This window comes from Sycon ciliatum, chromosome 9 (genome assembly GCF_964019385.1).
Source record: "Sycon ciliatum chromosome 9, ocSycCili1.1, whole genome shotgun sequence".
Classification (NCBI taxonomy): domain Eukaryota; kingdom Metazoa; phylum Porifera; class Calcarea; order Leucosolenida; family Sycettidae; genus Sycon; species Sycon ciliatum.
Window position 1 is genome coordinate 10,655,820 of NC_088651.1, and position 23,516 is coordinate 10,679,335.

The following is a 23,516-nucleotide window of genomic DNA, read 5'->3' on the forward strand; positions in this document are numbered from 1 at the left end:
CAATATGGAAGGGAAATAGATTGAAAAATTAGCCTTTGGAGCCATCTACAGGGGCATGGACAGGTACATGTACATGATGATTACTGTACAATCATGTACAAATGTAGCTGTGCTGATTACTCCAACGACATGTAGTTCGTGACTTGGCTTTTTGGCCCCATGCCATGGGGCCAAGGTTGCGGAAAAGTTGCGAAATAGTTCGCGAAAATGAAGAAAGATGCGAAAGTTGCGATTTCTTCCTAAACAACGAAAAGTTGCGAAAAAAGTGGCGAGCATCTTTGGGAAAGGGCTAATTGGGCCACGACAATTCGAACGCCCTCTAAGAGTGCATGATGGCGACTGGTGAAGGATGTAGTAATGAAAAGATCATCGGACCCACATTTTTATGATATTTACAATGCACCGCCATTGTGCGCCGCCATTTTGGCCGCTACTTGAGTTTTCCGGAACGGCCGGCCGGCCCAGATAAAGAGCAGCCGCGGGCTTGCTGATCACAATGACGATGGGTGACAAGGCGGAAACCTGGACTGAATGCCCGTCATGGCTGTGTTTTGTAAGTATAGACGGGAAATGTCGGTGTTCGAAGCAAGCCAATACCACCACGCCACTGTGACGCTAGTCCTCGGCATCCAAGATTGCCTCATTGACATTGCCCCCCCCCCCCCCTTGCGCATCATCAAATGTCACCTGCTGAAATCCCACACATCCACGGTTTTCAAGTGGTCTTTCATCTACACTACAGCGCACTCGCGATAACACGTGAACACCATGTACACTGTCTACAGGACAGTAGTTGATCTACTGAGCAATGCATGTAAACGCACGGAAAGGTCTGCACTACAAGCAGGAAGTACTTTCTTGTCCTTGACTTTTCTTTTCCCTACACTCCGCAGAACATGAGCATGCTTGCTGCTGAGCTGACCACTGGGTCATGGATCGCCAAGTGGAGCCCGTCAGTCACTCAACGCTAAAACTTTTAAAAGCGAATCATAGAAACTACGGATTCTGAGTCCGACCTGAAGCGGTATTATAGTGTAGTTGCAGGGTGGTGATCTGATCAAGCACTGGACACATCTGCTAAGACTGACAGCTTACCTACCTGTATACAGTCTGTATCGGCTATAGAGTGACCGGATATAAGAATATATCGGCTACAGTGATATTAATAGCAATGAAAAGTATGAATGCCGCAGACATCACCACGCAACATGACAATTTGTTCAAGGTTTGGTTTTGTGTGTTTCCAAAATCGATTTTCACGTTCCGATCATCAGTGGAAATACGGAACTAAAGATATTGGTACGAAATATCAAAAGCAAAACGTATTTTATCCAGTAAAAATATCACTATAACCAATATTATCGGATGTAATGACATATCGGATATTATGATGGCAACAAAGAATCAAAACATGCATGACACGCTATATTACCATCGGCTATAGTGATAACTTTAAAATACATGTACTTCAAGTAGCAATAATATCAAAGACCCTATTTTTTTACTTTCTTCACGTTGCTTATTTTTATAGTAATACATGTACATGTACATAACAGAATTTTTTTTGGAAATGCGGGCACTGTCAACTATGCAGCATGCTCATTTTGTCAAAACGCCATGCTGGAAGTATTTCCTTGCCTTTCATGTGTCGATGGAAAAAAGAAAAAGAAATCGATTGTATCGCATATAGTGATGCATCGGTTATAGTGATAAAATCACGGAAATCAAACGGGTACGCTATAGCCGATACAGACTGTACCTGGTGTCTGTGTATGGACGTGATACGCTAAACTGTAGACAGTGGCATGCCTTTGTTTTTAGTCAAGCGCCTCGGAGAGTTTTGTTTCTCCTGAGGCTGATTATTTCCTGTTTCGGACACAAACTGCAGGAAAAAAAAGCTGAAAGCGGCAGTAGCCGGATAGCAATTTCGCAGCGTCAGAAAGATCCGAAACTGGCGAGCGTGTGACTGTGAGGCCATCTGGAGAGTGCTGGGACCAGGACGCAACGCCTCAGTAACACGCACCGCTGAGTACAGCACAGTTTCAATACTCAATCTTGTTCCGCCTGTCCGAAACCGAGAAAACAAAGGTAAACGATTGTACTACCGGTGGTGCTAGTGCATACTTGTAGAACTAAACTAACTATCTTGCTTGTTTGTATAATTATTTTGATCCATATGGCTGTTTGCCTAGGGGTGGCGGTGTGAACCCGACTTAGCCCTCTGCGGCCATCCGACTCCGTGAGACACGCTTGGTGTGACGCGTGCGGCCCGCAGCACACACGTCATAGCAAGCAAAGTAATTCATTAGTCTGTAACCAACACACCACGTGGCCACGCCGGGATACTGAGTACGTAGAAATCAGCAAAGAATCAACGTCCCAGCGTGTCGGAGTGTCCCAGCGTGTCGGAGTGCGCAAGTCATCGAGCTCGATTATCAATCAGCCTCAGCCCGGCCAGGACATCATCATCATCTCCGACTTGTGTCCACGGAATGCTGTAAAGTGAGCGGCGTGCATGGAGAAACGGAGAAGCCAGAACCTTTAGTCCTGATGACCAGACGATACATCACGGAAATAGACCACATAGCCTGGCATCGGTGATGTTCCGTTGAGAATAGCGGACATATCCAGTTCAGTTTTCGTTGTCTTTGTTCCAATCAGTTCGTCTGCAGTCATGGAGTATTGTGGCGAATTGCTGTTGCTACTCCTGCTCACAATGTCGTTCATAGTTTCCGTTATGATGATCAAAGAGTGTCAAGTGGATGCCAACGTAGTACCAAGTAAGTTGAGCATAACAACACAAATAACTACAATAATATAATCATCTCTGCGCTGAGTGTGTGTGTGTGGGGGGGGGGGGGGGGGTTAGGTGTGCATGATATGTAAGTGTACATATAGAGCTTTTCAAGGTTGAACCAACGGTCACGTTTTGGGGTCAGGTGCGAGAAATCTTTAATTTGCTAGTAAACAGGCGAAGCCCAGTTCAAGTTTACTTTGTACTAGAATGGATGCATGGAGGAGGAAGCAGCAGTAGAATAATGCTCCACTTGATGTCCGACACTCGTGTTGAGTCAGAGCAGTTGCCAGGAAGCCCTTCATTGGTTTGCGGGAAAGGAACAAGCTTCAGAATCGCTCCAAGCGCTGGTGGAGACGAACCTGCCACATTTCGTATACTTTTCAATGCGTTTTGAGTAACTTTTGACATGCAACCTGTTCACTTTGATCTCGTGGTGAGCGCCCGGGCGGTAGCGGGAAGGGCATCCTTGAAAAAGCTCTATAGTGTGTGTGTGTGTGTGTGTGTGTGTGTGTGTGTGTGTGTGTGTGTGTGTGTGTGTGTGTGTGTGTGTGTGTGTGTGTGTGTGTGTGTGTGTGTGTGTGTGCGCGTGTGTGTGTGTGTGTGGTATGTACACCGGTGATTGGTAGGTGAAACGAATCATCAGGGTGATGCTCTGCTTCCAAATCTTCATTGCAATGTGTATGAATCTACATGTACATGAACACAGACATATCACGCCAGGTATCCAACATCACATACTACATGCAGCAGCAGCACAGTAGAACAGTGGAACAGTAGAACAGTAGAACAGTAGAACAGTGGAACAGTGGAACAGTGGAACAGTGGAACAGTAGAACAGTAGAACAGTAGAACAGTGGAACAGTGGAACAGTGGAACAGTGGAACAGTAGAACAGTAGAACAGTGGAACAGTAGAACAGTGGAACAGTGGAACAGTAGAACAGTAGAACAGTGGAACAGTAGAACAGTGGAACAGTAGAACAGTGGAACAGTAGAACAGTAGAACAGTGGAACAGTGGAACAGTAGAACAGTGGAACAGTAGAACAGTAGAACAGTGGAACAGTAGAACAGTGGAACAGTGGAACATTGGAACAGTAGAACAGTGGAACAGTAGAACAGTGGAACAGTGGAACAGTGGAACAGTAGAACAGTGGAACAGTAGAACAGTGGAACAGTAGAACAGTGGAACAGTGGAACAGTAGAACAGTAGAACAGTGGAACAGTAGAACAGTAGAACAGTGGAACAGTGGAACAGTAGAACAGTGGAACAGTAGAACAGTGGAACAGTAGAACAGTGGAACAGTGGAACAGTAGAACAGTGGAACAGTAGAACAGTGGAACAGTAGAACAGTGGAACAGTAGAACAGTGGAACAGTAGAACAGTGGAACAGTAGAACAGTGGAACAGTAGAACAGTGGAACAGTAGAACAGTGGAACAGTAGAACAGTGGAACAGTAGAACAGTGGAACAGTGGAACAGTAGAACAGTGGAACAGTAGAACAGTGGAACAGTAGAACAGTGGAACAGTAGAACAGTGGAACAGTGGAACAGTGGAACAGTGGAACAGTGGAACAGTGGAACAGTGGAACAGTGGAACAGTGGAACAGTAGAACAGTGGAACAGTAGAACAGTGGAACAGTAGAACAGTGGAACAGTAGAACAGTGGAACAGTGGAACAGTGGAACAGTAGAACAGTGGAACAGTAGAACAGTGGAACAGTAGAACAGTAGAACAGTGGGGCGCAATCACATTCCAACCCCAAACACAAGCAGAAACATTCGACAGGAGTAGCAGGGGCGTCGGACACAGTACGGTCACTACGGTATATTAACCGTACCACTTTCTGCCCCAGGTACCCCGTGAAGCAATATAATGCACTGATTTGGGCTCTAAATTGCCACAATTTTCATCTCAGCCACCCCTCCCCCATGAGTAAATGATACTTCAGATGTCTGACCTTACCACCCTAAAATACCTTCCGACGCCCCTGAGCAACATTACAAATGTTGTCACATTGGACAAATGTCCAAAGAGCTTTCAGAACTAAGATGTCGTGACTTCGGCTCAGTCGGCAGAAATAGCAGGCAGCAACCAGCAAAAAAAGTGCAGGACTGCTCAATGAAATTATTATTATCACTAAAAGAATGTCCGCGTAGGTGGCGGGGGTGCCACTTTCGCTTATGCCATTCAGGATTGATGTCTGAAGAGTAATACAATACAATGAAATGACGTTGACAAAAAGCCGTTAGCAACAATACCAATCGGCCTAATGGAAAACTTAATTGAAATTACAAAAACAATAGAATATACATACCTACAACATGTACAAAAGTACAGCACTGCTCAATGCAATCCAGTCGCATCACTCAAGTACTCGCCGGGCGTTGCACTGCCCTACACCTGCGAACACTGGGCTGCGGAATGGTGCAAGGCGCGTACTTGAGTGACGCGACTGAATTTCGCTGAGCAGCACTGTACTTTTCCATCAGATTTGAAGTACTTGATTAGAGTCCTGTATAACATAACCTCGGATTGGCGACCAACTTTTCATAAATAGGATAGATGTCTGTATTTTGTGGCAAAAATTAGGGGGGGGTGCGGCTTGAAATCCATTGTGGAAAAATCCGGGTCGAGTTCAGCCCGGGTTGAAAGTCTATACAATGGACAACATAGGTGGGCGTTTACATGAAGACAGTTGACCCGTGTCAAATACTGATATGCCGCCAAAAGTCCACTTCTAGAGTCCTGTTTGGTCACGTGAATACTTTAGCGCGAAATTTGCCTGGCGCGAGATACGCACAGAAGTACTGTCATACGATTTCTCGATTTCAACACCCCCCCCCCCCCCCAGTGTGCCAACACTAAAACCAGGTTTATATGCCGATATATGTATCTTGAAAATCAGGTTTGTATTCAAACAGACTTCAATAATTATGAGATGGGCTTTAATACAGGACACTATGCTACACTGCAGACTTAGTTACCATGGCACCCGTCCAGTATTAAACATTGTCTGCAACATGAGCAGCGCAGAGAGCTATTGACGGAGGCTGGGACAGCACTACCCGCATTTTACGGAGTATAAGCCACACTGGAGTATATGCCGCATTGGAGTATAAGCCATACCCCCCACCCCCATATTATTGCCGTGAAATACAGACATCTACCCCATTTATCACCGTTAATTTGGTCATTGGAGTACAAGCCGCAACCCCCCCCCCCCACTTGGGGGGTGAAATTTGAGTGCCCAAAATGCGGCCTATAATCCGGAGAAGAAGTATGGTAGTGCATTTTCTTAATGATGTCATAGTGATGGTAATGATTTCATAGTGATGAGAATATTGTCATAGTGATGATAATGATGTCATAGTGGTGAGAATGATGTCATAGTGATGAGCCGGCACATGCAACCCTAAACATTTCGACCTAGGTTCAGCATGCACGTTGTGACCATGAACGACATGCACCAGCCATCGTACACATACATCGAATGCGGCTGTGCCCCCCCCCCCCCCCCCCGTAAAGGGGGGACCAGCTACGTACACCCCTGGTACTATTCCGAAATACCATCCGACACCCCTGTGTGTGTGTGTTGTGTTTGCTGTGCAGCCAACTCCATTATGTGCGCGGACGGTCATACCTATGTACACTATGACGAAGAGCAGTGCGACTTTGAAGGCGCTGAGGCATTCTGCAAGTACAGGAATGCCACTCTGCCTCTTCCGCTGGATCAAACCATTGACTCGTGTATCCGGGGGCTTGATTCCAGAAACAACAGACGCTTTTGGCTGGGTTTCATGCGTATTAGTTCGAGCCAGGACTGGAGTGCCGTGCTACCGAACATTGTGGGCGTATCTGATGACCTCAGGGGGAGTAACGACAAATTATGCGTTCGTATCCACACCAGGGACGTAGAATGGAAGGAGGAAGAGTGCAATAAGGAGAACAACGTGAACGCTGTTGTCTGCGTCACAAGTAAGCTGCAGAGATTCTCATTTCTCCTCTTGCGCCTTTTCAGGTGCGCGTCGATGTGTCCAAACCAGCCTCATCTGAAACCGTCCTGTTTATTTGTTTGTCTGTTTGTTTTTGATCCATTTTAGTTCGTTGCCTCAGCAGTACATGTGTACAACTTCGAAGAACAGGAAGCGACTCGAACATGGCTCGAACAGGAAACAAAATGACTAAGGGTCATCACAGAAACCGTCGATCAGACTGCAGGCTTTTCCCTGGGATGTCTGCCGAACGCTAGGAGGGTGGTGTGTTCACTCACCCCACCGTTAAGCACTGCATCTGCCGCTAGGGTTTACCGGGTGTTAGCGGCCGTCGTGAGTTCCCTCCGTAAACGGACACGATAATTTACTTTTCCTGTAACAAGTTGTGGGTTGTTATCCTATTGGGACACTTATAGGGTAAGGGAATATTTTAAAAAAAACAAAAAAAGTCGGCGTGGAGAAAGCAATTTAATTACCTTAAAAGTCCGTAAATATGTACCTGCCCGAAAGAAATACCCCCTTCATTCTTTAGGCTCTGTCTGTTGAAGTCAAGTCAAGCCCGATAAACATACTGCCCGAAATAAGTACCGGTACGGTTCGCACATGCAGCACGTAGCATGTACATCGACATGAAAATGACTTCTCCACTACACACACGTCAGGTCCGAAAGTTAGTTCGTGCCCGAAAGTCAGTACCCGCCCGAACGTTAGTACGGGTGTGGTCACTAAATTCGAGAGTAAATACGTACTTATTTACGGACTTTTACGGTAGAGCAATTATAGTACAACGCTAAGGTTTACCGGGTGTTAGCGGCCGTCGTGAGTTCCCTTCGGGAACGGACACGATAATTTGCTTTTTTTTTAATTAGAGTACAATGGATGAAGACATGGCCACGCAACATAACGACGGTGTAGACTACTATTGAACTCGGATGGTGAGATTGTTAGTATTATTACTAGCGTTCTAAAATCTAGATTTTCGCGTTCAAAAAAGAAAGAAATTTTAATTGACCGCATTATCGGACATGTTGAAGAAAACATCAAGCAAAGGCATCACATCAGCGGCCCACCACTACGTCAAGATAATAAATACACCATCCCCCTTATCTTGTGTTGTTTCAGAATAATATTCTTCTTTTTCTCAGTTTTCTCACTGTGTATTCACTGGCTGTAACGTATGACTAAATTAAGATTTCCCATTTGTACAAGCAAGTTCCATTTTACCCTGGGTGTTCCGGATTGAAGTGGCTTGCCTCAGTTATCTGTGTTACTTGGAGAGAGAGAGAGAGAGAGAGAGAGAGAGAGAGATGGGGAGAGAGAATTGCAAAGTGGTGTCTAATGCTTTAAGAGCAGGGTTCTAGCCAAGGGGGGGGGGGTACTCTGTTTGCGCCCCCCCCCCCTCCCCCCCCCCTGTCAAAAAGTGCCGCTCCTACTCATTTGTCGATTTTGTGTTCTTTTCATGTCCTTCAACGAGAATGCAGTCGATAGTCACTACTAGAGGGTTCCTAAAGGCACATTTGTCTGGGGTGAAGTTGGGGGTTCGCCCTGTACATTGTGCATTATGCATGGCATGCCCCCCCCCTACTCTTTTGACCTTGCTAGAGCCCTGTTCCAGAGGCATCTTCGTCCTAGCACAAGTGTGATCCCATTGGTTATCCCACTGCCAAGTCCCGGCTGGAGAGAGCCACTATTCAGAAGCAAAATGAAAAAAAAGCACCCCCCCCCCCCCCCTGGCTGCATTTTCTTGCATGTGTGCCTTTATCCATCGCCATGGGTTCTGGTGCTTCTGCATGACAGGTACTTGAATAGCTGTCAAAAGCCCAGAAAGTCGTTATTCAAGCAGTGAATATGACCTCGGGGCACTAAAAGCATGTCGTTATTCGCGAATTGTCGTTATTCAGATAGTTTTTATATCCGAAGTTAAATGTATACAGTTAGATGGGACTTTGCTCTGGGCATGGAAATTCTGTCGTTATTCGCGAATTGCCGTGATATCCGCAGTTGTTATTAGCAAAGTCGACTGTACTTCTGCCAGGATAGTGGCTGGGTTTATTGCCAATAGGCTTGGCTGCTTGAAAGGGCAATGTTGCACCTGCCACCTTTTTATCGGTTTCAGTGTCCTTGATCAATTATACTTTCTTTTCAAATTTCAAGTACATACCTGTTGACCAATGGCCAACTTCTGGATAGATAAATTCTTGTGTATCCAATGGTGTTCATGAAGCCATTATCAAATCCTCTCTGATCTAGCCACCCACACTAGTAGCAAGTATTACCTTCACTGGGCAAGGGGCAACTGCAGTTGGATCCTGGGACGGATACCTTGATGCCATCAATCCTTTTTCAGCACCTTGTCCGCACCCACTTACTGAGGTGCGGTGAGCCCACAAGTGGGATCATTTCCAAGTCCACCCATAGTTTGGGGATTTCAGGGGGTGTCGGCCGTTGGGTGCTTGAATAGCCGATTGGGTTATCTTTCCAAGATTCCCTTTGAATCTTTCTCCCTGCTGCGGGGAGACCCACATGACCAGTTTAAAGCCTTCAGTACTTAGTTAATTCGGATGGAGAGCCATCTCTTCTATAAAAAGTTAATTGTACCACAGCGCACGTGTGTGTGTGTGTTTATATACATGTGTGTTTGTATGTCTGTGTACATGTGTGTCCCAAGGCGTAAGCTTCCCTACAGACTGCCCGAGCGGATCCAGCTGCAGCACTACTGAGTCACTATGTGACACTGGCCGTAAGTACACGGGACATATCGTCAGGTACTACAAATTTTCATTTGGAATTAACTTTCGCTATATTCGTTAGGGGGCACGAAATAACTAAAGCTTGTACCAAACTAAAGTTTTTTCTGAACGTTCGGGATGACAGGCCTCGACCAAAAACGAAATTTTAGTACGTAATGAACCTGCTGGTGGATCAATCTAATGAAAGATTTCATGAACGAAAATTTGTACTTCTACACTGCATGTGAGGTAGACACGATCTGTTTGTTACCTGTTTACGGGCTCTTGCTCGGTTTATGTTTTGATTAGCGGGCTGAAATAGTCGTTACAGGCCCAGTGGAACCGGCATAATTGGTCAGGCCATGGCCGGACATACTTGTTGCCCACCAAATGTGTGTTTACTGCTGAGGAGGTCATGTGTACCCGGTATGTCATACCCAAACTGTATGAAATGATTTAGTATGGCCGGATGGTGGGCAACTTCAGCTACGAGTGCGTGTCAGGTTTTACTGGTACCGGTCGGATGTGTGCCGATATTAAAGAATGTGCCACGGGAAACGGTGAGTTGTCTGACACTGTGCTGGTCATTTACTGATGTGCGTCTGTTCATACATGCATGCACGTGTGCATGTGTGTGTGTGTGTGTGTGTGTGTGTGTGTGTGTTTGTGTTTGCATGCGTGCGTTTGTGCGCATGTGGGCATCAGCATTCATGGGTGTGTGCACTCATGTATGCATGTGCGTGTTTTGACGTCTTTGTAGTTATTTTCGGAATGCTAGACAAACCTGTTTGTTATCACAACTCGCAAGAGCGTTACATACATTTTCCATTCTGTTCTGTTTTCACTGTAGCTTGCTCCGTCAATGCCACCTGTAGCGATGTGGCGGGCTCGTTTGTATGTATGTGTTTTAGTGGCTACACCGGGAATGGCACCTACTGCCAAGGTGAGCAGGCAGGATTGTCCTATATTGGAGTGGGGCTGGGCAGGGTCATGCTTCAGTTGGTTGTGCAGGGTCATACTGCGGGGTTGGGCAGAGCCGTGCTGTGAGTTGGGCAGGGCGATACTGCAGGGTTGGGCAGGGCCATGCTGGAGTGGGGTTGGGCAGGGCCGTGCTGTGAGTTGGGCAGGGCGATACTGCGGGTTGGGCAGGGCCGTGCTGTGGGATGGTGTCATGCCGGGCCTAATCTCTCGAAGGTGTCAAGCTTTTGCCAAACTGTTTGTCTGTCTGTCTGCCTGCCTACCTGCCTACCTGTCTGCCTGCCTGCCGGTCTGCCTGTCTGTCCGTCTTTCTGTCTGTATGTCTGTCTGCCCACCTTCCCACATGCACATCTGCATGTTTGTGTTTGGATGTGTGTGTGTGTGTGTGTGTGTGTGTGTGTGTGTGTGTGTGTGTGTGTGTGTGTGTGTGTGTGTGTGTGTGTGCACATCTGTGTATGTATGCATATGACTATGTCTGTATATGTATGCATATGAGTGATATGACTGTGTCTGTATATGTGTGTATGTGTGTATGTGTGTATGTGTGTATGTATATGTGTGTGCACATGCATGTATGCATATGTGTATTGTAATCATTGTCTGCACCATGAGAGCAGATATTGACGAGTGCACACTGGGCCTATTGTCGTGTGGAGTGCGTGAGTCATGCTACAACACACTGGGTGCAGCGTATTGTGCCTGTGCACCAGGCTATGGAGGTGAGTTGGCAAACACTGCACTATTGTCTTTCTCAACTGCTCTCCCAATTTGTCAGAGTAGATTTCACACTGTAGGTTAGCAGCTTAGACGTAAGAACACTTTTGGGTGCACACTTGCCAGCACCTCTTTTCCAAGCGAGGCATGTACACGGTACTGTACTGTACTGTACAGACCATGCACCATACCTTCACTCTGCTTCAGTATGTACATAGGGTAGGTGTCTGCATCACGGTGGCGCGGGAACTTAAAACATTCTACAGTTAGGCTCGGTGAAATCCGACCCAAAGTGCAAAACCCGCACCCTGTACCAGTTCTGATTGACAAAAACTAACATAGCGTGTTGTTATGTCAGTTGCTATGCAGTTGCCATGGAAAAAGGGTATGATATTATTGGTTATTTTGACTTCCCTGCAAGCTTGCTAAACTGACAAAAATAAAAGTTAAGCCTCTCCACATGTTAAAAGAAATCACGGTACACCCAAAGTGGGAACCAAAATCATGAATTAACCCACGTGCATGCACGCATACGCACAACAAACTTCAAACAAACAAAACACACATACACACACTTACCCAGGCGCGCTCTTGCGCATGTACGCGCGCGCACACACACACACACACACACACGCACGCACATGCGCGTGCCCAACGCACAAAATGCCGACACACATACGCCAGGGAAATAGAATACAAGGTAGTGGGGTTTGCCATAGTTCTTTTTTTTTTTTTTTTTCTCTTCACATTTTGTCTGATACATTTTGACGAGACTGTGCATTGAGCGACACCGTGGATAACATTGAGCCAAGAATTATGTAATAAGCCAGCAGAGATATCTCAAATAAAACCATAGGTGCCCGGCAACAGCAATCGGGCGAGTCACAGCAATGTAGGCATTGCAACTTCACTGAGACAGATACAAAGTTGACCACCCATGCCTGGCAACTTCAAACAGGCGGGTCAACCACATGGTGGCCCGGCAACTTCAAACGGGAACACACCGATACAACAGACACAGTTGACCACCCATGCCTCCATTTTCGGCGGGTCAACCACATGGTGGCCCGGCAACTTCAAACGGGAACACACCGATACAACAGACACAGTTGACCACCCATGCCTCCATTTTCGGCGGGTCAACCACATGGTGGCCCGGCAACTTCAAACGGGAACACACCGATACAACAGACACAGTTGACCACCCATGCCTCAACCGGCGGGTCAACCACATGGTGGCCCGGCAACTTCAAACGGGAACACACCGATGCAACATACACAGTTGACCACCCATGCCTCAAACCGGCGGGTCAACCACGCAACAACATACAGCTGTTACAACACTGAGACAGTACAGCACACCACTGAGAGGCAAATGCATTTGACCCTCCCAAAAACCAGTGTTCACGACCAAGCATTTCTCACGGCGTCGCTCCTTAGCGTATGTCCTTACAAGTAACCATGGCAAACCCCTCCGTGATACAAACAAGGCTACAACGAAAGGACTGCACTACACTGCACAACATTACAAATGCACCTCACTTGTGTTCAAAGCACCACATGGGCGTGGGCTGTACCAGTCTTGCAGCTAGTCATTACAGGGACGGCATGCCGGCTGCACGCCTGACATAGCGATCGGATGCTGCACTTCGCCAGCGGCCTGCACGGCGTATGGCTGCTTCACTTGCTCCCCGGTCAGCCATGAGAGTGGCCCCGCCAATGCGCATAGAATGGGAGCTCACCCGGTTGCAGTTGAGGGCGTGCCTGAGGATCTTGGTCAAACAAGCTCGAGTGAGGTAGCTGCCGTCGACGAACACAAACACTGGCCGTGCGCTGCCGGTTGTAGCGGTCAGGGTCCGGAACTCGGCCATGGCCGACACTGGGCACGTAGAGTCTCCTGTGGTCACCACTTGGACTGTTCCTCCGTCGCCAAGCTGCTGTGTCTTGGTGACTTTTAGCTGCAGAGAAACCAAGCCGGATGATATACTGACAGCTTCCCAGAGCAGTGTTCTCTTACTGTCAAATGAATGAGGGGATGCAGCTAAAAACTCGTTGGCGCGCAACAAACCATAAAAGGCCAGTGTCACACTTGCCCACAGCATGGCGCGGTCTACAGTGGCATAATTAGATCTGTCAAGGTACAGCCGGAATTGAGCAAGATCGGGCATCGTCATCCCTCTTCGACTAGATGCCGGAGGAGATTGTCGCCTCTCAATCCCATGCAAAACAGAAGTCAAGCGGGCAGATTTGAGACTGCCAATTGGTGCGCCATTACAGAGCAAGTGGTATCTTACGGCAGCTAAGTACACACGGATAGTCGATAGCGACAGGCGTTTGGTAACAAAGAGGTCGGAAGCGAAGGATATAATATGTTCAGCGGTGAGGAAAAGAGGGGGAAAAGAATGGATTTGACAAAACTGTATGTATGCGGAAATACCGGGCTTAAAAGTCTGGGCCGTGGAACCAGAGACTGAGTCTCTGACGAGGTCATTGCTGGCAGCAATCAGAGCAGCGAGTCGACCGGAGGAGTTGGCACCGGGCATCGGCTGGCTGTGGGAGCCAGTTCTCGGAAGCGAGTAATCTGCAGGCGAGACAAAGCATCAGCAAGGCAATTATCAACACCGGCAATGTGCCGTAAAAACAATATGAAATTGCCAGATGCGGCCTGAGCAAGCAAGAATCTGATAATGTGCATTGCATTCTTGTTGCGGCATGAACCTTTCTGCCACGCTAAAACAGCAGCTTCATTATCGCAGTGAAACATAAGGCGCTTGCCTGACCAAGAATGTCCCCACACAGCGCATGCAAGAGCAATTGGAATCAGCTCACGAACCATAATCGGTTCATCCCGCATCTCAGCAGCCCATTGCCCCAAAAACCATTGTCCGTCGTAGAAGCCACCGAAGCCAACATCCGAGGCATCCGTAAACAGCTCGAGGTCAGGGGACTTTGACCACTGAACATCATGAAAGAATGATTTGCCGCTCCAGTTCGCCGCGAAGCCACACCACCAGTCAATGTCCAGGTGGGCTTCTGTGTCGATGTTGATGACTGACTGGAGGAACGGAACTGTGCAGCTTAAGTCAATGAGGCGGCGGATGAAGGTCCTGCCAGGAGGAACGACCTTGGCAGCGAAGGACAGGGTGCCTATCAGCGATAGCAGTTCCCGCTTCGTGCAGGTAGAACGCGTTGACCAGTCGCTCAAAGCCTCGAGCATGGCAGATAGCTTCTCCTCAGGGAGCCGCATCACCTGCTCCACGCTGTCAACCTCTATCCCGAGTACCGTCACCACTGTCGCTGGGCCGACCACCTTATCTGCGCCAGTGGCGACTGGAATGCCGAGGTTGTCGAATACCTGCAGAACCGTTGCTTTTTGAATAGCTGCTGTAGAGCGGTGGACAGATGAGCTACCGGTAGGTGGTGCGACTCCGATGTAATCATCGAGATAGTGCTCCAAGTCATGAATGGAATAGTTATGACGAAGAATCCAGCACACCGCCTCAGCCAGGGTGTTGAACAATGCAGGTGATGATCGCAGTCCAAATGGAAGCACCTTGTCGACGTAGTAGCGACCTTGCCACACCATGCCGAGCAGAGGCCAATCGTCAGGGTGCACTGGAACATTGCGGAATGCATGCTGGATGTCAACTTTGAACATTAGAGCACCCTTGCCATGACGAATAACGTGACGTACAATATCATCAACAGTCACATACATCAAGCTGTATTGGTCCTCGGAAATGCCGTCATTGATACTGCGTCCGGCCGGGGCGGAGAGGTGCACAATGAGTCTGTGCCCACCAGACTTCTTAGGCACGACACCTATGCCAGCTGATCGAAACGGCACGCAGGGTGGTGCAGGGAACGGCCCGGCAGTATGACCACGTAAGCACTCCTTAGCCAGGTATTCCGAAACAATGTCAGGAGTGTCAAATGCAGAAGATAGATTAGGACAGATAAGGGAAGTACGGGGACCAGTGTAACCCAGGGGACACGATAAGATTTCGAAATTGCTCTGACACAATGTCCTGCCACTTCTGGAACCGGTCGGACATGGCCGGACACTGTGATTTTTTTACAAGTCTGGTACTCAGCACTCATAATAAAAAATAATTATTATTATTGGCTACACGACACCACTGCATAATGCACACATGCATGTACCGGTACATGCTACATCACCCTGCGGTATACCGTATTGCTGGTCACATAAAGGATGATCATCACACTGATCTCAAGTATTGTAACACTGATTCAAATCGCTGTGCGTTTTTCAGCAAGCATAGTAACTGTGATATGAGCGTGCAGTGTTTCTGCACATTTCGGATTTGACCTGGTTTTTCAGCGGCAGATCGAAGACATTCATTTTTACGCAGTCGACAAAAGACAAAGTGGGCATCTGCTTGCCCATTCTAACTTCTTGTTGCCAACTCCAAGATCGACAACATGTCACTACTCGAGTTGGCTGAAGGCTCCCATCTTTGCAAACGCGATGTGCTCTTTGAACAGCACGTAGTTTCTACGCGACGTTGAACTTCTGACTTATTTCGCTGCTGCTGCTCTGTCGATCTTGCACAGCGCCTGTGCAACAGGAGCGTACTTGACTGGATTTGCAGAAGACTGCTCCTTTCGATAGAGGCATATCGCAAGCTGGCACACATTTCTGACGCCTTGTTTCCCTGGAACAGGGACGTTTTCAATATTTCGGATTGTACAAGCGCCTCGCGGAATAGTCCCTATTGTAGCAAGAAAGGAAGAAATTTCATTTCAAAACTCCTCGATCGTTTGCTACGCTCAAACTGGAGCTACACTGAAGTGGACAGCTCCCTGTCTTGCTGTAAAACCCTGTTGTCACAGGTTGCTGCTCTGACTTCGTGAGACTTCTTCCCAGGCAGAGCGCCATTGTCCTCAGCCGTTCTCTTTCCCAGCGACGCTATTTTGTGAATTTCGATCGGACAGATTGTCCGTTCAAGAAAAAAAGCGCCGGATTCGAATCGAAAATGGTCGGAAAATGTCCGATGTCCGACCGTTATCGTGTGCCCTGTAACCAATATGAAAACCGTGTGTTAAACCATGTATAAGTGCTGCTACCATTCCTCTATCGGGGTAGTTAGTGAGTTCGTCTGCCAAAGCGTCGACGTCCACTGGGGTGGACGGGCGGTGCTGCGGCAGCGGTGCATCCGAAGGCAAACTACTTGGCCTTGGCAAGGCCGGGGCAGCGGTTGGCTCCGTGTCCACTGGTTCCGCAGGAGGAGCACACGTGCCGGTATCGGCAGATGCGAAAGCTACACGTGCCTTTGTTGAAGGCGTCAGAGGTGTGAGTGGCGCTGCCGGCAGACTTCTGTGTTTGAGTCCGTGAAGTAGACAAGCAGGACGCAGCAACATGTCCATACTTGTTACAAGCGGAGCAAAATGACAGGGACTGACCGGTGAAACAACGTGTGTATAGGTCCATATCAATCTTGTCCCACTGCACCTCCGAGCAGCGTGACGCTCTCTGGCGGAACTGAACATCGTAATCAGCTACTGCCGCCCATCTGAACCGCTTGGCCGCCTGCAAAACCTGCAGTTGATACCCCCACAGCTCCTGAGACTTGGCCGGCTGCTGGTCAGAAATGATGCAACAGTAAGTCGTCCACGCCTCAAGCCACATGCTGAGGGACGCGATCTTGGGTCTCGCCGCCGATGCTGCTGTGACCACCAACTGGCCGTCTTGCTCGGAGAAGCGAATGCGCTTCTGAAGCGGTTCATCGGCGGAGGTGACGGGACCGGCGGGGGGCAACAGGCAGCTGAGATCAACAAATTCCCCCCTGAGTACTTTTGTAATAAACGTCATGCTCACATGGCTATAAACGGCAGAAGCTCGAGGCTTACCCGAGGCAGGCGTCGGGGACGAAGTTGCTGCTGCTGGTACAGGCACAGAGGGTGGGCTGGCCGTCACGGCTGGCTGGCGGTCGAGAAGGAGATCGTCAGGTCCATCCTGAATTTCGGGCACATCACGGACTTCGTCCGGCGCGTCCGCCGTCGGAGCAGGAGCAGGGGCTGTCAGCTGTGGCAAAGCTGCCGAGATGGACGCTGCGATCATCTCTTGCAGCTGCGCTGACTGCCTCGCAGTGAAGCCACCCCGCGACATTGTAAACCAAGAAAACACAGCCCTGGGCCACCTTGACCAACTGGCTGACAGAAATTGTTGACAAGGATGTTGCTTTGCTGACACAAGGCAAGGCAAAGCGGCCACGTAAACTTATATTTTTTTGCATCCGCCATTTTCGGAAAAATATTATTTTTTATGCATCAGGTGCACGTGCCGCGCGACGAACCCGGGACCAACGCGTGCATGCGTGGGCTAACTTGGCTTTGCTGCTCAAAGCCGTCATTTATTAAGGCACTTGGCTCATAGTCTAGTTTACTGACTCAGGACTGCCATCCCGAGCACACGAGTAGCCCGTCGAACCTATCACTCAGGTACGGTGCTTCGGGGAATTCACTCAACAGTTGAGCTTGAGTGGGCTTTCTTGCAGGCTTGCCAAGTGAAAGATTTGACGGGCTTCTCGTGTGCGCCAGATGCAGTCGCGAGTCAATCAAGTGTCAAGTCAGTCGGCAGGAATCCCGAGCTCCGACTTGGAGCAGACACTTTTGTCTGAAATACTGCCGAAGTCGCAACATCTTCAAGTGTCTGTTATAATGATTGTTATGCAATGCTGTTCTCGCTTCACATATACTAGCACCAGGGCGTCGGAAGGTATTAGAGAGGTTCCGGGGTACGATTTTCCGTGCCAAACTCCGTATGGGCGCTACGGATTTTTTCAAGGCATGCTCCATACGATTTTTCGGCACGGAGAATCCGTGTGGACTGGCTTTCACACGAACCATGTTTCGTATGGAGATTTTGCGTCGTCGGGTGCAGAAAGATTTTTCGCGTACAAATTTGGTACGAGAAACATCGATTTTACGCGGGAAGTCTTGATTTCAGTACAAATTTTCAAAATAAAAAGGCATAGCGCGGGAAGGTGATGTGTTTGCGATCGTAACCTAGGCAATGACGGCAAACACATAAGTTCCGTACTCCGGAACATTTCACTGCTCGAAAACGACGTATAAAAAATCCGTAGCGCCTCTACGGATTTTGGCAGGAAAAGTCGTACTCCAGAACCTCCCTAATTTAGGGTGGTACTGTCAGTCATCTGAAGTACAGTTTACTCGTGGGGGAAGGGATGGCTGAGCCGAAAATTTGGAAATTTTAGAGTCCAGATCAGTGTATTTTATTGATTCACGGTATACCTGGGGCAAAAAGTGGTACGGTCAATACCGTAGTGACCATACTGTGTCGCCCCCTGAGCACATAGCACTTTTTGCCTTGCAATGTGGCTGTCCGCAGCCGACCCTGCACTGTGGTTTTGCTGTTGCAAATGTGAGGTGTGAGAGAGAAAACACCTCGCGGCGACGGACGCAGTAGTGAGGGGAAAAACCGGGTGTATACAGTCAACTTCGCTAAAACAACTGCGGATATAACGACAATTCGCGAATAACGACAGCATTTCCATGCCCAGAGCAAAGTCCCATCTAACTGTAATACATATAATGAGACTTCGGGTATAACGACACTTCGCGAATAAGGAAACTTTTTTGATGCCCGCCGAGTGTCGTTATAAGCAAAGTTGACTGTATCTCCCATGGCAATTCGGCATCATGTCGGGATGGCAAGTACATCACGGCAAATATTTCTGAAAAGCAACTTTAAGATGCACATGAATGAAGGGTGGGAGGGCAGGGACGCTGGTGAGACTCAAAGCTGGCTGAAGAAGTAAGGAAAAGAAAGGACGATAAAGAACACACCAGATGCCATATTTGCAACCGAAAATGTTGCACAAGAAATCATTTCTCGCCTATCTCGCTGCGCTGGGCCGACGAGAAATACAACGTCCAGGCACTGCAGTGAAAAGTACTATTTTGCCAACCCTGCGCTATGGTATATGGGTCATGTGACCTTGTCTATACAGTACCGCGGTCATGTGACCTTGTCTATACAGTACCGCGGTCATGTGACCTTGTCTATACAGTCCCGCAGAAATGTGACCTTGTCTGTATAGTACCGCGGTCATGTGACCTTGTCTATACAGTACCGCAGTCATGTGACCTTGTCTGTACAGTACCGCGGTCATGTGACCTTGTCTATACAGTACCGGTACCTTGGCTGCCCATTTGCTGTCGACAGGTAGTTGCTCCGGCCATCTAGGCCTCTCGGCACAGCTATGAGCTTTTAGTAAGTCAAACTGGCGGCCACAGTGCAAAGGTGGCACCATAGATATAATTGTAGGTTGACTGTCCTCCTAAATTCCGCATTTCTAATATAGCTCATTGGTCTAGCTCCAGAGAACTCAAAACAGCGAAAAGTAGTGGGTGATGCATAGAGCTGCAGCACTAAAACAGCCCACCGAGAGTGCTGAACAAGGCTACAAACTGTACAGATTTTACGGCCACTGAAGTTACTGAAAACCCGGAGATGTCTGCAGGGCCTTGTCCAAATATAGTAAATCACAAACGATTGTAGGTTGCAGATCTTCTAAGGCCTTGCAACTGTAAAAAAAATGGTGCGCCTTGTGTACCGGAAAATACGGGACTGGTTTACGGACCTGGTAATGTCGACCCTAACACCCATACAGAGAACATCGTAAAAACAAAATCATAATGCTGGTTCAAGATCTGTACGTGGCTGCTTGATCATCTCATTATTTGTTCGGTCTGCAGATAATGGAACTGCCTGTTCGGACATTGACGAGTGTGCAGATGACATCAGCTACAGTAATGGCATTAGCATCACTGGCAGTGGCAGCAGTACTGACAACAGCAATATTAGCAGCAACTGCGGTGAAAACACCGTCTGCGTGAACACCGTACCCGGTTTTTTGTGCCAGTGTCTTGCTGGCTACGAGGCAGTCACACTTACAGCCTGTCAAGACATTGACGAATGTACTACCAGCTTCAACAGCAGCAGCAGCAGCAGCAACGCTACAGGAGTGAACAACTGCAGTGTCAACGCTATCTGCACAAACACTGTTGGCTGCTACGAATGCACATGTTTAAATGGCTACCATGGTGATGGTGTGACATGTCTTGATGAAAACGAATGTACCGATGGTCCACATCATTGTGCACTGCTCACAGCTACGTGCTACAACACAAATGGATCCTACACGTGTGAATGTATTGATGGTTATATGGGCAATGGCACAGTATGTGACATCTGTCCAGCTGGATTTTATGGTGAGTCTAGTGTACCGTATTTTCCGGAGTATATACCGTACTTTAAACATTCTTAAATCACCTCCAAAAATCTGATTCTGCTTTAAGAGAGCATGTCTGAGAAAACCAGAACATATGTGCAAGTCGATCTCTCAGATTTCGCTCAAATGTTGCAGGTAGGTTTGCTTTGGGGTGTAGATCGATATTCCAAAGCCCGCGCAAAATCTTTTGAAGGGAACCATGAAATTGGTATACCCCTCAATATTGGCCCAATATTGGCACAATTTATGGGTCTACAAACGAGCCACGGCACAGCGTACAAGAACAAGCTACGAACAAAACTCCATCAAGCCAACATTACCTCACCTTAGAAGAGTTCTTGGGGCAGCAGCACTTAGCCACGCCAGCATCCCAGAAGACGATGGCAATCATCCCTTGACGCCACAAATGATTGTCTTGAAAATAGCCAAATTACAAGCGCTGATAAAACAGCGAGCTACATCCTCAACTAGCAAACACTATACACCGGCAGATAGTAGAACACCTCTTCTAGCACTGAGGACATGTCCCCCATCATCCTTTTTGGGTTTTCTTGAAATAAACAATTTTGAATTTTTCCACTCGACCATTCTGAAATACGTCCAAACTCATACCTGCGCAGGAAAGCTCGCCCCTCCGCGACGTCTAGTCAGCAATTTCTACTCCAACACCACTCCCAACGCTGCAGAACAAAGTGTATTGTTGACTCTGACAAGGAAACGCAGCGGTGATCACTTGTCACTCCAAACGACAAGCTTCTCCTTGCGCCAGCAACATTTTTCGGTGCAACAGTTGATGCAAAAGTGACTGAATTTTTTCGTGTAGTTTTTGGATTATACTGCATGGGGAATGAAGAAATCACGTGGATCGTGACGTAGAACAATGCTTTCTGGTGCACGACACAATGTACACACGATCACGATCGTTCCTGAGGTGCTATTCGAAACGGACCATGAGGGAGGAGGTAAGATGCATTATATTTCTTGCATGCTCTGATAAGAACATGCAGAAACTATCGTTATAACGCTAGCTAGCAGTATTGCATTGGCAAGAATTCTTTGAGATATTTCCTCTTGCAGTAAGAACAGTACAGGGATGCATTTTTTCACACTAAAATCGCTCATCCCGAACATGGTTCAACAGGAACTGCGGCTAGTTTACATGCTGATGATCCACGTAGATCTGCAACAGCATGGAATGACCGTGGTCCATGCCATCATGGTCGCTTGGAGTTGACCCGCGCGCGGCCTACACTGGTTGGGTATGTGGCGCGTCCACAGAGCAGATTTCTTACGTCATGAACAACGTGATTTGACCCTACTCGCCCTAGTCTCTGTGCTGCATGTTGAGGGAAAGTCCCGGCTGGAAGGCCAACAACACGACATGCGTGCTCTTAAAGGGGAACTCCGGTCCAAAATCACCCCCATTTTTTATTGCGGAATCCATTAGAGTATGTCGTAAGTGGTAGAATGGCGAAAACCGGAAGCTTCTACGACAAGGATAACATACCTAAATTACCAATTGCAATTTTCCATATTTGGCACGAGGGGGCCCCCGCCCACCCTGTGACGTAAAACGTTCTCAGCCCGGTCCACTCAGATGAAATTTTCAAATAATTGAAGCAAAAATGAAAAGTCCTTGGCCATTGTTGAAGTGCTTGTTGTTCTGTGCCATGCCCGATTTATTGTCACGACTCGCTGCTGTGTCTCTGGATGCGACAATGTCACGAAGAAAGAGGCGCCTGCGGGCTGTCGTAGCATGGCTTTCCTCTGGCTGACGCGAACCTGACGACAGCTTGGCTATGGAGAGTATGTTGGAAGGATTTTTCTCCGACGAAAAATAATCGTGTCTGCACTGAGCATTTCACTGAGATGTGCTATGAAAGAGATTTCCAACAAGAGTTTGCACAAAGCATTGGTGGCTATAAGCAGAAGCAGCAGCGACGCTTGAAGCCAGGGTCTCTGCCATCCTGAAACTTGGCGGTACATGTCATACTAATAGTTAGTAGCTCCTCTACCTCTGCTGCCAGCAAAAGCAGACCACCTTCGATTTACTTCCAGGAACGTGAGCACGATGAGGTAAGTGAACGGCATGATTTTGTGCCGTCCAGAACGTAGCTCTAAACGACTACAGAGTATACACACAGTCCTCTACTCAAAATCCTAGTCAGTGAAGTCGAGAATTGATGTAATGTACATGGAACGTTATCATGTGTGTTATTTCGGTTCTCTTTATCTGTAAGTTTCCATTGCGTTACCTTCCGGTTGCAGCTACACTGCCACAAATACAAGGTACAGTATAGTGATTTGTATCATTTACCATTCCTTGGCCTTGTATTATTATAAGAAATATACGGTACTTTTCAAATTTCGCAACCTGACGGCATGTATTTGAGGAGAGAGCATGGCTGACACAGGATTCAGACCAGCACAAAATCCTGGCGAGCATCGTCATGGGCAAGACGTTGCTCAATGATATGAAGCAGCTCACCAAGTTCTGCCATACAGGCAGTCTGGAAAATGTCCATGCTGTCACACTGAAGTGGGCACCAAAACGTGTCCACTTTTCGTACAATGGCATGAGAGCACGGGTACAGTTGGCATGTCTGTCCCACAATGCCAATATAGGGAGAGCGCACGCCAAAACCAAGGAGGCTGTGCTCAGGTACAGGCTGGAATACACCAAGAGCACAAAGCACAGGGTGGCCAAGAAGCTGCACGACAACGTCCTGCAACTTCTTGAAGGACCTGTTGAACGATGTGCATACAACCATTCTCGGCATTCGCAACGGTACACGGCACCGGCACAACCCCATGCTCCCGAACACAGTACAGTCTTGTGCCATTGTATCTGTCAACTTTACCAGATTGTTCATGCAGCTGCATTGGTACAAAGCATGCGCCCACCCGAAAACACAAATATTGCCCGAGTCAAGAATAATAATTATTATTTATCGTGTCTGTCAACTGTTTTCTACATTCTGCATGCACATGTACCAATGATTATGTGAACGTCAACCAGGCCA

General features: G+C 47.9%; 1 protein-coding gene across 1 annotated transcript in view; it reads left to right on the top strand.

Moving 5' to 3' along the window:
- Positions 1-1,494: 1,494 nt before the first annotated feature.
- Positions 1,495-23,516, top strand: part of LOC135824252 (fibrillin-2-like) — a 70,805-nt gene continuing 48,783 nt past the window's right edge. The window contains exons 1-7 of the mRNA XM_065336983.1: positions 1,495-2,088; positions 2,193-2,780; positions 6,406-6,771; positions 9,457-9,528; positions 10,368-10,460; positions 11,113-11,214; positions 19,958-20,473. Of these exons, the coding sequence (XP_065193055.1) occupies positions 2,675-2,780; positions 6,406-6,771; positions 9,457-9,528; positions 10,368-10,460; positions 11,113-11,214; positions 19,958-20,473 (1,255 nt within the window). The 5' untranslated portion in view covers positions 1,495-2,088; positions 2,193-2,674. The remainder of the gene's footprint in view (positions 2,089-2,192; positions 2,781-6,405; positions 6,772-9,456; positions 9,529-10,367; positions 10,461-11,112; positions 11,215-19,957; positions 20,474-23,516) is intronic.